Consider the following 14444-nt stretch of genomic DNA (forward strand, 5'->3'; position numbering starts at 1 on the left):
AGAGTTAGAGGCATTAAGTACCTTTCCCAGTGTCCCACAGGGAGCGTCCACTTATGGTTGTGGAAGTTGTGCATTTGTGCCTTTCATAACTCTGGGGAGGTGCCATGTACCTCATACTCACTGTAGAGTTGCAGAGTTGTTAGGACAGTAGCCCAGCAGAAGGCAGTAGAATATCTTGAGGAAGAGACTTTTTTTTTCTAACTCACACAAAGTTGTGATGTTGGATAGTGGTTGGGTTGGTCCTTCCCACCCCTCACCCTAGTTGAGACAACCAAAACTGCCTCTAGACATTTCCAAGTGTCTGGTGGGGTGGGAGAAGAGGCAAGATCACCCCTGGGTAGCTTAATAACTCACTTACCATGTGCTCGTGGAGAAATCTATTTACCTTCCGAAACCTGAGTGGTCTTATCTGAACTTTGGGGATACAAATTCTTCAACTGGCACTGCACAATAGTTTAGAAGACTAATTATTTTAAGGAATGTGAAAATATCCTGGTCACAGCGACGTTGTACAGGGAATGAGAGAGTCCAAGGGTTTCTAGACAGTCTTGACCTCAACATTGCATCACAATGAAGGATGAATTAAGAAAAATTAAAGTTTCAGGGGAAATATGAGCGGAACATTGCTTCTGTGAAGTGGTTATAAGTTACAGGAAAGCAAATAGCCCACAAGTCATCTTGGATTGGAGTAAAGGCTACACAATGAGAAAGTATTGATGAGGTGTGGAGGGAAATAGGGCTGTGGTCATAGAGTAGTGAATGCCTTTGTAAGGGGGAGGTGATCGATTCTTTTAAGGCTTGAAGACTCTTTGGAAGGAGTCCACTAAAGCAGTGGTTCTCAACCTTCTGGCCCTTTAAATACGGTTCTTCATGTTGTGGTGACCCCCAACCATAAAATTATTTTTGTTGCTACTTCATAACTGTAATGTTGCTACTGTTATGAATCATAATGTAAATATCTGATATGCAGGATGGTCTTAGGTGACCCCTGTGAAAGGGTCATTCGACCGCCAAAGGGGGTGCGACCCACAGGTTGAGAACCGCTGCACTAAAGAGTTATATCCATGTTATAGATTGGTTAGAGACAGAGACAGAGTGAGTTAGAAGCTTTTGTATGAATAGAAATATCGAAAAAAATTTTGCATTGCATTATAAATGTTTCCATGAAAGAATGGCCTTGGCATTAAGCCATACATGTCCTGGTCACCTACCCCAAGTTCCTATAAACCAGTGAGTGTTGTTCAGAAATTTTTTCATTATCGTCCCTGAGATGCTGTTGCAAGCAGGTTGAGGCCGCGAGGACCTGCAGCTAGTAAAGAATTAGGGGATGCATTGACGAGTAAGAGAAGTGATGGACATGGGCCAGAAATCTTAGGAATGGCTTCGTGGAGGAGATTGAATTTAAACTACACCTCAAAGGGTGTGTAGGGCCCTAGCCGGTTTGGCTCCGTGGATAGAACGTCAGCCTGCAGACTCAAAGGTCCCAGGTTCGATTCTGATCAAGGGCATGTACCTCGGTTGCAGGCTTCTCCCCGGCCCTGGTCAGGGCTCGTGCAGGAGGCAAGCAATTGATGTGTTTCTCTCACATCAATATTTCTCTCTGTTTTTCCCTCTCTCTTCCACTCTCTCTAAAAAACCAATGAAAAATATCCTCGGGTGAGGATTAAAGAAAAAGGGTGTGTAGGAATTGAGCAAAGGGTGTGTAGGAATTGAATAAACAGACCACATAAGCACTGCATAGAAATGGGAGTTAGCTAAACCCCTTCTGGTAGAAGTTAAGAGTAGAGGGAGACGAACAAGAGAGGTCCTTTGTTTATTATTTTTTCAGTTGTTTCAGCATGAGCTGGGAGAGAATACAGAATGAACAGACTGCAGTGAGGCGGAAATTAAATTGGGAAATATGGTCAAGAAACAAAGTGGTTTTGCCCTGGCCGGTTTGGCTCAGTGGATAGTGTCAGCCTGCAGACTGAAGGGTCCTGGGTTTAATTCCCGGTCAGGGCACATGCTGGGGTGGTGGGCTTGATCCCCAGTAGGGGGTGTACAGGAGGCAGCTGATCAATACTTCTCTCTCATCATTGATGCTTCTCTCTCTCTCTCATTCCCTCTCCCTTCCTCTCGGAAATCCATAAAATATATATATTTTAAAAAGAAGCAAAGCAGTGGTCAGCTTTTTGTCTTACCTGTTTGTTGTCTGTGTTAGACGTGTTATCTGTTTGTTGGGTAGTTGCTATGGATTGGAACATAGAAGAAAATTAAACCAGAGACTCAAAAAGCTTGGAGGCTCACACAGGCTCTGCCAGCACCTTGCTACATGACCTTGTATTTTATAAAACAAAGGAAGAGGAAGGAAAACAGAGTTGGGGTTGTGGTTGAGGGGGAAGGTTTGAGCTTCCTCCTTTATAAAATCCACATCATCTTTTCTTTCTAATGGGCGCTTCAAATTCAATGCATCATTAACCAATAAGATGTCAAAGATGTTTAAAAGAAGGACATGAGGGAAAATGTTCACGAGTCAGCCAGCGCTTTTCTTGGGAAAACTAGTGGTATTTGATCGAATTGCGTTGTTTTTCTCTCTCGTGTTTGTTTGTTTTATTCCATTTTGTCTAGTTTGCTATTTGCTTTGCTCCTTAGGGGGAAAAAAAATTCCCAAAGTATGAAAGATTTCACTTCTTCTGGAAAGAATATTGCCAGAACGTCACTGAAACCTCTGGAGCAGTGGTTTCTCAGGTTGGCCAGGAACCCTCAGGCATTGATGAGAAATGTGGGGCGCTTTTGGTGAGAGAGTTGGAGGCTGGCCTTTAGTTTTCAAAGAGCCTAATGAGGCAGAAAGAAGTTCCTAGCCACCAAAGGAGAGCCAGGACTGCTGACCTCTGAGGAGGCCCATGCCTCCAGGAAATGGGAGGTTGGCTTTGGAGCTGCAGCCGGATCAGTGCCTCGCTCCCCTGGCCCTGGTCCCCGCCCTCCTTTGAAGCCAGGATTTCATCTCCTCCAGCTACGCGGGGTCTGCCACTCTAGTGTGAGCAGGGGGGAGGGGGGAGGGGTCGTGATGAAGAGCATGGGGCTCCCTGGGGCCAAGCCAGCAGCCTCGCTTCTCAGCCCCACCACGTCCAGGCCGCGGCTTGAGGAGTCACATCCCTTCTGGAAAGACAGCCACAAGCAGCAGCTGCCCCACCAGCTTCTAGAGCAGCGATTCTCAACCTGTGGGTCGCGACCCCTTTGGCGGTCAAATGACCCTTTCACAGGGGTCGCGTAAGACCATCGGAAAACACATATAGAATTACATATTGTTTTTGTGATTAATCACTATGCTTTAATTATGTTCAATTTGTAACCATGAAATTGGGGGTCACCACAACATGAGGAACTGTATGAAAGGGTCGCAGCATTAGGAAGGTTGAGAACCACTGTTCTAGAGAGAAGAATTGAAAAAGCCTCTGGAAAATCCCTTTCCCAGTGACCGGACATGCTAAACTTTTACTAAAGGTGAGCTGTTCATATCAGGATTAGAAATTATCTAGAACAGTGGTTTTCAACCTTCCTAATGCCGCGACCCTTTCATACAGTTCCTCATGTTGTGGTGACGCCCAATTTCATGGTTACAAATTGAACATAATTAAAGCATAGTGATTACTCACAAAACAGTATGTCATTATATATGTGTTTTCCGGTGGTCTTAAGTGACCCCTGTGAAAGGGCCGTTCGACCCCCAAAGGGGTCGCGACCCACAGGTTGAGAACCGCTGGTCTAGGAGGACCCAACTGGTGTGGCTCAGTGGTTGAGCATAGACCTTATGAACCAGGAGATCACGGTTAGATTCCCAGTCAGGGCACATGCCCAGGTTGCAGGCTTGATCCCCAGTGTGGGGCGTGCAGGAGGCAGCCGATCCATGATTCTCTCTCATCATTGATGTTTCTATCTCTCTCTCCCTCTCCCTTCCTCTCTGAAATCAATAAAAATATATTTATAAAAAAAGAAATGATCTAGGATGCTTATCTAGCAGAGATAAAAGTTTGCCTTGAATTGCCTGGCTAATAATGAAATCATGAACCAAACCCCAGTGCACATTCGATGACCTAGACATAGCCAGATACATGCTGAGACAGGGGAGCGAGGGTGGAGGCTGCCATGAACAAGTCTCCAATTAGAAACCCGGTCAAACAAAAACAAAACAGCGTTAACAAACCGCAGCAGCGTGGTCTGCAGCTGGAATCCGTGTGCCGTTCTACGGACAGATTGTGTTGCTTTCCCAGAATAGCAACAGGAGAAGGAGACAGCGGAAGCAGAGTTCTGGATTGTCCTTGTATTAAACATTCTTTTCAAAGAAAACAAAATCTGAGAGACAACCGGGAGACAGCCATTGTGTACGGGGACCAGGGATCTCACCAGACAGCCGATGGGCTGGCACCTGACCTTGGACTTCCCAGCCTCCAGATCTGTGAGAAAGAAATTTATGTGGTTTAAGCCAAAAAAGGGAAAAAAAATGAAAATCTTTTATTTGTTAATATTAAAACAAAAATGAGAAAGCTCTGATATTATGTTGATAGGGGAAAGGAACACACTCCAAATGCTTCGGAGTTCTAGAGAGATGGGCTGGAAAAGGGCACGTATTTGATTTTTTTTAAATATATTTTATTGATTTTTTACACAGAGGAAGGGAGAGGGATAGAGAGTTAGAAACATCGATGAGAGAGAAACATCAATCAGCTGCCTCCTGCACACCCCCCACTGGGGATGTGCCCGCAACCAAGGTACATGCCCTTGACCGGAATCGAACCCAGGACCCTTCAGTCCGCAGGCCGATGCTCTATCCACTGAGCCAAACCAGCCAGGGCGGCACATATTTGATTTTATCCTTAGCCGTGAACCTGTAGGAAACGACATGAAAAATAAAATGAACACTTGTCAAGTTTGATATCAATGAAATAAAAGAAAGGAAAAAAATAACTCAGCAGTCATACATAAAGGGCACTTTCTTCAAAATCCCCAGTGTTTACCGCGTAAAATCATTTTCCTTGGCGGCCAACCTGAAAACAGCCTCAGTTTCTAAAAATAATGTCCCCATGTTCCACCCTGGGATTGCAGGGCTGGTAGCCACCACTTCAAGGCTCCACAGGACATGAGTGGGACTCAGGAAGCTTTGTCTTGGCTGTGAAGCAGAACTCGAATTCTGCGCTGTGACCCAGCTGCCACTCAAACACTGTGCAGATCCCACCCGCCCCCCAACCCCCAGGCCAAGCAGCCACAGTCCCCATATTTATGGAGGAATTGCTGGATTTTCAATATCAACAAGAGAAATAAAAAGTTGCCTAGCCCTAGCCACTTTGGCTCAGTGGATAGATCAATGAAAAAATATCCTTAGGTGAGGATTCAAAAACAAAAAAAAAAAACACCAAAAAATTGCCTAGACCCGTGGTCGGCAAACTGCAGCCTGCGAGCCACATGCGGCTCTTTGGCCCCTTGAGTGTGGCTCTTCCTAAGCCTTAGGAGTCCCCTAATTAAGTTAATAACACTGTACCTACCTATATAGTTTCAGTTTAAAAATGTGGCCCTCCAAAGAAATTTCAATCGTTGTACTGTTGATATTTGGCTCTGGTGACTAATGAGTTTGCCAACCACGGGCCTAGTTCACTGGTTGTCAGCCGAGGCCAGCTGTGCCCCACAAAGGACATGGGGCTTGGCCACAGGGAGCTCCATGCTCTTCATCACTACCCTGACCCCCTCCCCTTGTGATACTTTACATGTTTCTGTCTTTGCATATGGCATTGTCACCCCTGGGAAATTAATTGCCTTCTGTCCCATCTCTTGGGCGTGTCCCTGCGGCCTCCAGAGTTGATAACTTCATACTTTGTACTCACTGCTTGTAATTGGTGTCTTTTCCCTCCAGAATGGGAACTTTTTTAATATATTTTTATTGATTTCAGAGAGAAAGGGAGAGGGAGAGAGATAGAAACATCAATGATGAGAGAGAATCACTGGTCGGCTGCCTCTTGAACACGCCCCACTGGAGATGTGCCCACAACCAAGGCACATGTCCTTGACTGGACTCGAACCCGGGACCCTTGAGTCTGAAAGCCGATGCTCCATCCATTGAGCCAAACCTGCCAGGGCAGAATGTGAACTTTTAAAATAAGGACTATGCTGTGATCCCTGTGGGAAATTTTTGTCAGTAACTAGAATCCATGAAAAATGCCCAACCTGTGGTAGATGCTGAGTGGATGGAGTCATGGAGAGATGATGGATTGATGGATGAAGGGATAGACGGAGGGTGGATGGTTGGATGGATAGATAAATGGATAGATGGATACCAATATTTTTTTTTAGTTTTTTTTATTTTAATATATTTTTTATTGATTAAGATATTACATATGTGTCCTTATCCCCACGTTGGATACCAATATTTTTAAAGGGAAGACAGGATAGAAGTTTTATATAGTACCAGTTTCATAGCAAATCACTTAGAATTACAAAATTTTACTCAGTATGCTGTTGAAATGGCCACTGTGCCGTGAGCTTCAATCCAAGATATGAAGCAAAAGGAAAATGATGGAACCCCTCATCAGTTCTGCCAGAGGTGATGTAGTCCTTGCAGGAAAACAGAAAAGGAAAGGAAAGGTTCCATGGGTTATTGAAACACTCAGCCCTTTGAAAAGCAAAAATAACAACGGTTCTTGTATTCTCTGTTCCTGTAGGTCACGGGGAACAAAATGACGTCTCTAAACTTGGCCACCATATTTGGACCCAACCTTCTGCACAAGCAGAAGTCATCAGACAAAGAATTCTCCGTCCAGAGTTCGGCCCGGGCTGAGGAAAGCACAGCTATCATCGCTGTGGTGCAGAAAATGATTGAAAATTATGAAACCCTGTTCATGGTAGGTGGCCCTTCTTTGGCACAGCATCTTAGTAGGCTGTCTGTTCATCGCCTCTTGGTGGCACCATGTCACTCACACACACCCCCTTCCGGTCTACAGTGCTGGTCACTGAGTTCATTGGAAGGCATGCAGTGTCAATAGGAAAAGAAATTTACAACCTATGATATCACTGGAAGTTTGTGATTCCAGGTTAAAGCAAACATATTCAAATTAGAAATTTTATTTTGTTGTGCCCTGAACAACGGTCATGTTTGGAGTCACTTCATTATGCTGATAGCAGTATCTTTGCTCGAAATATTGACAAAACCATTCTCTTTGGAATTGTATGTGGCCCTCAGGAATTTATATATTCATATCATCTTCAGAGATGGCCTCTCCTCAAAGATCAATATGAACATTTTAACTCTTCCATGAAGCTTCAGCTATGTTTTCTGTGTCCTTCTCATGCCTCCTACCCATGTTATTTCTCTGTCCTTTGAACTCCATCAGTCTTCTTATTGATGCTTATCTTAGCATTGTGCTACAGTCATTTTTTACTATTTCCCCTAATAGATTATAAACACATTTAGAGCATGGGTTGTGCCCTTGTTATCTCTTCTCTGTATCCTCTGTACACTTTTGGAAGGCCCTTCATCTGGCAGGCACTCAATAAATACTTTTTTGATTTGTATTGAATTACCAGTTCCTGTTTTCCTTCAAAAAACTGCATTGCTTGCTCCAGCTTCCCTTGAAACATAAGAACAAATGCCAACTCTTTTCTATTTCTGTTTACCACTCATATTGCCTGTCAGAAGTTACAGAAATTTTCTCTCTGTTTCTTCTCCCATTTTTCTTGTCAGTGTGCAACCACTCACCATGAATCTTACCTGTACCACCAGAGCCCATTGTGTCTCTTTAACCAAGTGTTCTAGTCTCCTCTTTTGAATCTCCTCAGTATTTTATCTATATTTGTCCAATGCCTTGCCTTAGATTTATTTTCATGCTTTGTCTTATATCAATGATTTTTTGTAAGTTTGAGAGCCAGTGGTTTAAAATCTCTGCCCTCCCTGTCTTACCTATGTGATCGTGACTAAGTAATTCAATACTCAAGAAGCATCAATTTTAGTTTTATGAAATGGGAAAAATCAAAATATGACCTATTTCTCTGGGTAATTCTCACCATCAGTTGCTATGGGAGAGTATTCTGCAAACTATAAAATTCTATGAACCTGGTAACTAATAGTGATATGAGTTGGGCTACATGAGCTGGCTCAACTCTCAGGACACAACAGACATAAATATCTTGTTGACATAAAGTTTAATCAAATGTTTGGTTGACAGCGTCGTGACTTAGGAACCCCAGCTCCATGCATCTTGAGACACTGCAATCCTCTAGGACTTATGGGCCCAAACTAGGAGGGACATTCATCATGCCCATTCAAATCCCATTGGGCATAACTCACCCATAAGCCATAGTTAATTGCAAAAGAGGCTGGGAAATGTATTCCTGTTGGATGTCCAGGAGGCACAGAAAATGGATTTTGCGCAGTGAAAAGACCTCTGAGGTAGAACAGTGCCTCGCTTCTCGTTGAGTCTCTGAAGCTCTGTTCCGATGTTACACACAGTAAACTCTCAAAAAAAATGTGGCATTTATCATTGACTCTATATAAATTCCACACTTCAGCCCAAATCCTCATAATTAATTACATATTTGGATGAGTCAAATGACTGAACTTATCAACCTTTTCATCAAGTTTTTAAGTCACATATCTTTTTGCCAAGCAGTCGTGGCATTACTTCATGCTCTCTGGGTGTTTTTTTTTTAACAAAATAATACCTCTCATCAATCTTAATTCTGTTCTCTAAATTCTGTATTCTAAGAAAAGTTCTTCTTATGAAACCACTCATCACCAGGCATCTCTTTTCACCTCAGGTACTAAAACAACTCTTCCTGGCTTCCTGGGAAGTATGGCTGCCACATTTTAATTGTGCCATTCCCCTCTTTCCCATTTCCTGCCACCCGGGCTACTAAAACAGCAGAAAAACAGCATTTCCCAACATTTTCCAAATTTGATCTTTGCCGCTCTCTGTAGAACTGATGTCAAGACCCTCCTGGGTGATATCTCATATTTTGGTTCCCCAGGTGTGGTCTTTACTCCTCACTGAAGCCTTTTCTGACCACCCTGTCTAAATACAGCCCCTCTCCCCACCTTGTACACACATCCTCACTTCCTATTCCCTTTCCCTGCCTTTCCTCCTTAGCACTCACCACTACTAATATAGGATTTTACTAATTTCTCATGTTGGTTGAGTATTTACCCATTAGAATGAAAACTTCATGGCAGGATGCCTCCTCATCCTCTTCCATCTACTTTCTTGACTGCATTACATCCGTGCCTGGCATTAGGTAGAAAAAAGAAATATTGGTTGAATTAAGAAATGACTCAATGGTAGTTTGGGGACATATGATTTCCATATGACTGAAGTTTACGAATAATAAAGTTTATGTATAAAAAGGTTGGGCATGAAGGAATTAAGGATAGCTTTCTCAAAATAAGTTCTCCATTAATGTAAAAGAGACAGTGGGTGCAATACAAATCAATACAAATCTGTACTTTCTAAGTGACAGGGGTGATGGGTAAAAGATATCAAGCCTGAGTCAGTAAAAGAAAACTGAGTCTGGAACCAGAACAGTTTGCTATAGTCCTGTCTTCGCTATGCGTTAACTATGCGACCTCACGCTCTCCGAGTTCTATTTCTTTCGTGATCACAGGATTGGGTTAGAATAAATGACTAACCAAGCTCTCTTCTAGTTCTAAAACCTTCATGAGTCTGTGCCCTAGCACTAACGTCATCTCTTTTATTTCCATTAAGCACAGAAAAAAATTAAGCTCCTCACTTCGTAGATTCTCTTGGCATATTTGGCATTTCAGATTCCTGTTGGTTATACCAGAGCTGGTGGCTAGTTGGCAAAGCTGGTCTATGTGGGTGGACAAAAATTCCATGATGTCTATAGCTGTTTCATTTTGGTTTGTTTTGAAGAGACTTTCAGAATTAGTACTGTAGTTCCAAACAAGGAAGAGTAAAGCCAGCCGGGACCTGAGAGTTAAAGGCGGTTCACAGTTGTGCAGTATCACAGTCCCGGGAAGGGTTTGTGAGCTCAGAAAGAGGCATCGCTTGCCATGCATTCGAAAGGAAGAGTTATTAGAAAAGGTGCTTGTGCGTTTGTCCTGGAAGGCAGAATGTGCCCTGGAGGCAGCAATTCCGCAGAACTGATGGAAGGGATATAAAAACCCACAGAGGCCTGGCCGGGAGCCAGAGTTTGTTCTGAGTGTTAATAATGTCCCTCATTTCCTGATGTCCCTTCCAAGTAGCCAGTATCTGAGGTCATTGGAAAGGGCAAAAAGGAACCTGGCTTTGTCCCATAAGATAGAAGAGCTGCCTAGATTTAAGAGTCCGACTAGGACAGTCTTTTGCACTAATTGTGTGCTTTCCAGGCACCGTGTTGAAAACCCTAGAGCTGAGCCCTACCCGCTTTGGCTCAGTGGATAGAGCGTCGGCCTGTGGACTGAAGGGTCCCAGGTTCGATTCCGGTCAAGGGCATGTACCTTGGTTGCAGGCACATACCCAGTAGGGAATATATTTTTTTTAAAAAAAGAAAAAGAAAACCCTAGGGCTGATTCTGAGAACAGCCATCATGGGCACTTTGTCGAACAGTGGCCACCAAGGCAGCGGGTTGTAGTCACTATTCTCAAACTTAAGCAGGCAGCGGAGGCACAAGGAAATGTGTCGTATATTCAGATTCCTGGGCCAAATTCCAGAGAATCCGATTGCGTAGCACTGGGCTGGGGTCCAGGAATCTGTACTTTCTAATGCATGCCTCCAGGGCATTCTGCTACTTTGCTAATCACACCCTGGGAGACCACATCTTGGGAAAGATGGTGGGAAGACCATGAGTTGGGGTGAGCTACTAGAATTCAAATCCCGGTTCAGCCGTATATTTGCCGTGATCTTGGCGCCATGCTTAACTTTCCTACGCCTTCATTTTCCTATTGCCAAAAGGGAAAGATGGAGCTACCTACTTTATAGGATCATTTTGAGAATTAGAAATGACAGGTTAAGGCACTTGGGACAAGAATTGACATATACTAGGCACTAAAAAAAGATCGCTGCTTTTATGATATTTCATTGATAAGATGTCTGCCCTGTCAAAGCAGGTGTTGCTACCAGACTAAAAGGGTCCATTTACCTGCATGCATTAGAGCAGCGGTTCTCAACCTGTGGGTCGAGACACCTTTGGGGGTCGAATGACCCTTTGACAGGGGTCGCCTAAGACCATCGGAAAACACATAGATAATTACATATTGTTTTTGTGATGAATCACTAGGCTTTCATGATGTTCAATGTGTAACAAGAAAATTGGGGGCCACAACAACATGCGGAACTGTATGAAAGGGTCGCGGCATTAGGAAGGTTGAGAACCACTGCATTAGAGCCTAATAATGCATGAACAGATTCTTGCAGCAAAGAAAGGAAGGGTTTATTTTTAGGAATTGGCCTCCGCCCAGAGACAGGTGAGCTAATGCCCAAAGGCCTGGCTCCCGGATGGCTTCCAGGGAATGGGTTCTATAGGGAAAATCATTAATCATGGTGACTCAGGGAGTTAGGGTGACTCAGGGAATGGATTCTATAGGGGAAATCATAAATCATGGTGACTCAGGGAGTTAGGGTGACTCAGGGAATGGGTTCTATAGGGAAAATCATGAATCGTGGTGACTCAGGGAGTTAGGGTGACTCAGGGAATGGGTTCTATAGGGGAAAATCAGGAATCATGGTGACTCAGGGAGTTAGGGTGTGGTCAGGGTCATGGTCAGGGTCATGGTCTCTACCAATTGGTCGGTGCTAAGATAGTCGATCAGTGCTTGTGCTGGTGTCAGCCATGGCATCCTTTAGTCTGGGGTTGCTGCTTTTCTGGGCCTGGAGCTGAAACACAACTGAAGCCTCGATATTATCTTTAGTTTGATCAAAACCCTGTCTCTGTGGGCAAAGAACCCCAGGCTTTAGTCCTAAAATTTTTTTATGCCGACCAGAACCTCGTTGTCCTGAGGGCTCAGTGATTAAGAGAGTGGACGTGCAGTGGGGGAAGGAGGCAGGCGAGTCAGGTGCGGGACGAGGCCAGTTTGAATCGAAATGAAAGAAAGGCAGAAAGGCCATATTGAGGAAATGAAGTTTCTACATGGTTAATGTAGCTCCTTGGCAAGCACGCCCTGACCGCGCTGTGGAACAGTGTGACCTGCATTTCCTTGTGTGTTTGTTTTGAGTTCAGTGTCTACACTCCTTAGATTCCTTTACCTTTCAATCCTGATCCTACATTTCTCATATCAACAACAATTTAAAAACTATAAAATGATACTCGCTGGGACCACTGGGAATAGTGGAAAAGAGAAGGATTCACTGACCACATCATTAACACTTTCATTGCTCTGAAAGTTGTTGCCTCTGTAACTGATATTGGGAATCCCAGAAAAAACTCATCATTGCTCTGGGAATTAATAAGAACTTCAGAGCAGAGTAGAGAAAACTGTCAGCTCCTTCTGTGGGTCGATGCCATAAGATTCCTACGAGGGATACTTTTTTTTTTAATATGTTTTATTGATTTTTTACAGAGAGGAAGGGAGAGGGATAGAGAGTTAGAAACATCGATGAGAGAGAAACATCGATCGGCCGCCTCCTGCACACCCCCCACTGGGGATGCACCCACAACCAAGGTACATGCCCTTGGCCGGAACTGAACCCAGGACCCTTGAGTCCACAGGCCGACGCTCTATCCACTGAGCCACACTGGTCAGGGCACTAGGGCTACTTTTTTGGAGAGGGGAAACGAGAGAAGGCAGCACGCCTGTGGGCGAGGAAAAGTCCGGAGGGCAGTGGAGACGTGGGAACGCCCGAGGGTTCCCACCCGGCCTCTTCCGCGGCCTGTGCTGGGGACAAGCACGGCGCATGTGGGAAATTTCCAATGAGAGCTACTGGGAAAAGGGGTCAGAGGCCAGGAGGAAGATTCCAGGCTCTGGAGCCAAGCTTCGCTTTGTGTTCTCATTCCCCACTGCAAATTGCATTTTCTTAAATCCTCATGTGCATGCCAAGTCCAAGGCGGCAGGCAGGGATCCAGGTCCTCAAAGGAGAAGCCGCCCCCCACCAACATCTCCAGATACGGAAACAGGACTTCCATTTCCTGGTTTAGGCAGCCACTCTTTTTTCAATAACTTGAGGTTGGCCACTCCTTATGTCCATCACTGGCTTATGTAAATCTCACCACCGTTTCATGAAGAGGAAGCCAACATCTTTTGCCCAAGGGATGTAGAGACTATGTGAATGACTTCTATAGCATGTTGCTCCCGCATAGAAGACAGGTACTTCACTATGGCATCTCAGATAGAGGTCATTGGCAAGGAAGAAAGGGAATACTTTAGCCAGCTTGAAAGCGGGGAGTCAAGGAGGCATTTAATGGTATCAATCCCTCTAGGCCAGTGGTTCTCAACCTTGGCTGCACATTAGAATCACCTGGGAATCTTTAAAATTCTGATTTCTGGGCCTCATCCTCCGGAAATTCTGTTTCTTTGTTATTCATGTTGTGGCCGGACCCCATCACAAAGAAACCGAATTTCCGGAGGATGAGGCCCAGAAATCAGAATTTTAAAGATTCCCAGGTGATTCTAATGTGCAGCCAAGGTTGAGAACCACTGGCCTAGACTGTTCATAACACCAACCTGCCTGGTGTTCAGGCCAGCACATGCCTGCATGAGCCGGTGCATGTTCCTGCTGGAGCCTGCCCACAGGGACAGAATGTGTGCACTGTTGGCAGCACATACATGCAGAGGGGAGCAGAAACATGCTTCCCTTTGTACAAAGATGGCGCTGAAAGCTAAGAAGGAAGCCCCTGCCTTCCCAAAGCCGAAGCCAAAGCGAAGGCTTTGAAGGCAAAGAAAGCGGTGCTGAAAGGCGTCCACAGCCACAAAAACAGATCTGCAGGTCACCCACCTTCCGACGGCCAAAGACACTGAGGCTCCGAAGGCAGCCTAAATGTCCACGGGAGAGCGCCCCCAGGAGAACAGGCCTGCCCACTGCGCCATCAAATTCCCTGACCTCCGAGTCAGCCATGAAGAAGCTAGAAGGCAACAATACATTTGTGTACATTGTGGTGCTAGGGCCAACGAGCACCAGATCAGACAGGCTGTGAGGAAGCTCTATGACATTGATGGGGCCAAGGTCAACGCCCCGATCAGGCCTGATGGAGGGAAGAAGGCATATGTTCCACTGGCTCCTGACCATGATGCTTTGGATGTTGCCAACAAAATTAGGATCATCTAACCCGAGTCCAGCTGCCTAATTCTAAATATAAAAATTAGGCCCTGGCCGGTTTGGCTCACTGGATAGAGTGTCGGGCTGGGGACTGAGGGGTCCAGGGTTCGATTCCGGGCAGGGGCATGTGCCTTGGTTGTGGCCACATCCCCAGTGGGTGGTGTGAGGAGGCGGCTGATCGATGTTTCTCTCTCGTCGATGTTTCTAACTCTCTATCTCTCTCCCTTCCTCTCTGTG

At 45.0% G+C, this 14444-nt stretch overlaps 1 protein-coding gene across 1 annotated transcript in view; it reads left to right on the plus strand.

Moving 5' to 3' along the window:
* ARHGAP6 (Rho GTPase activating protein 6) overlaps window positions 1–14444 on the plus strand; it is a 95885-nt gene that overhangs the window by 49173 nt on the left and 32268 nt on the right. Inside the window, exon 8 of the mRNA XM_015563958.1 lies at window positions 6690–6869. Within this exon, the coding sequence (XP_015419444.1) occupies window positions 6690–6869 (180 nt within the window). The remainder of the gene's footprint in view (window positions 1–6689; window positions 6870–14444) is intronic.

This window comes from Myotis davidii, unplaced genomic scaffold (genome assembly GCF_000327345.1).
Source record: "Myotis davidii unplaced genomic scaffold, ASM32734v1 scaffold1277, whole genome shotgun sequence".
NCBI classification, from domain to species: domain Eukaryota; kingdom Metazoa; phylum Chordata; class Mammalia; order Chiroptera; family Vespertilionidae; genus Myotis; species Myotis davidii.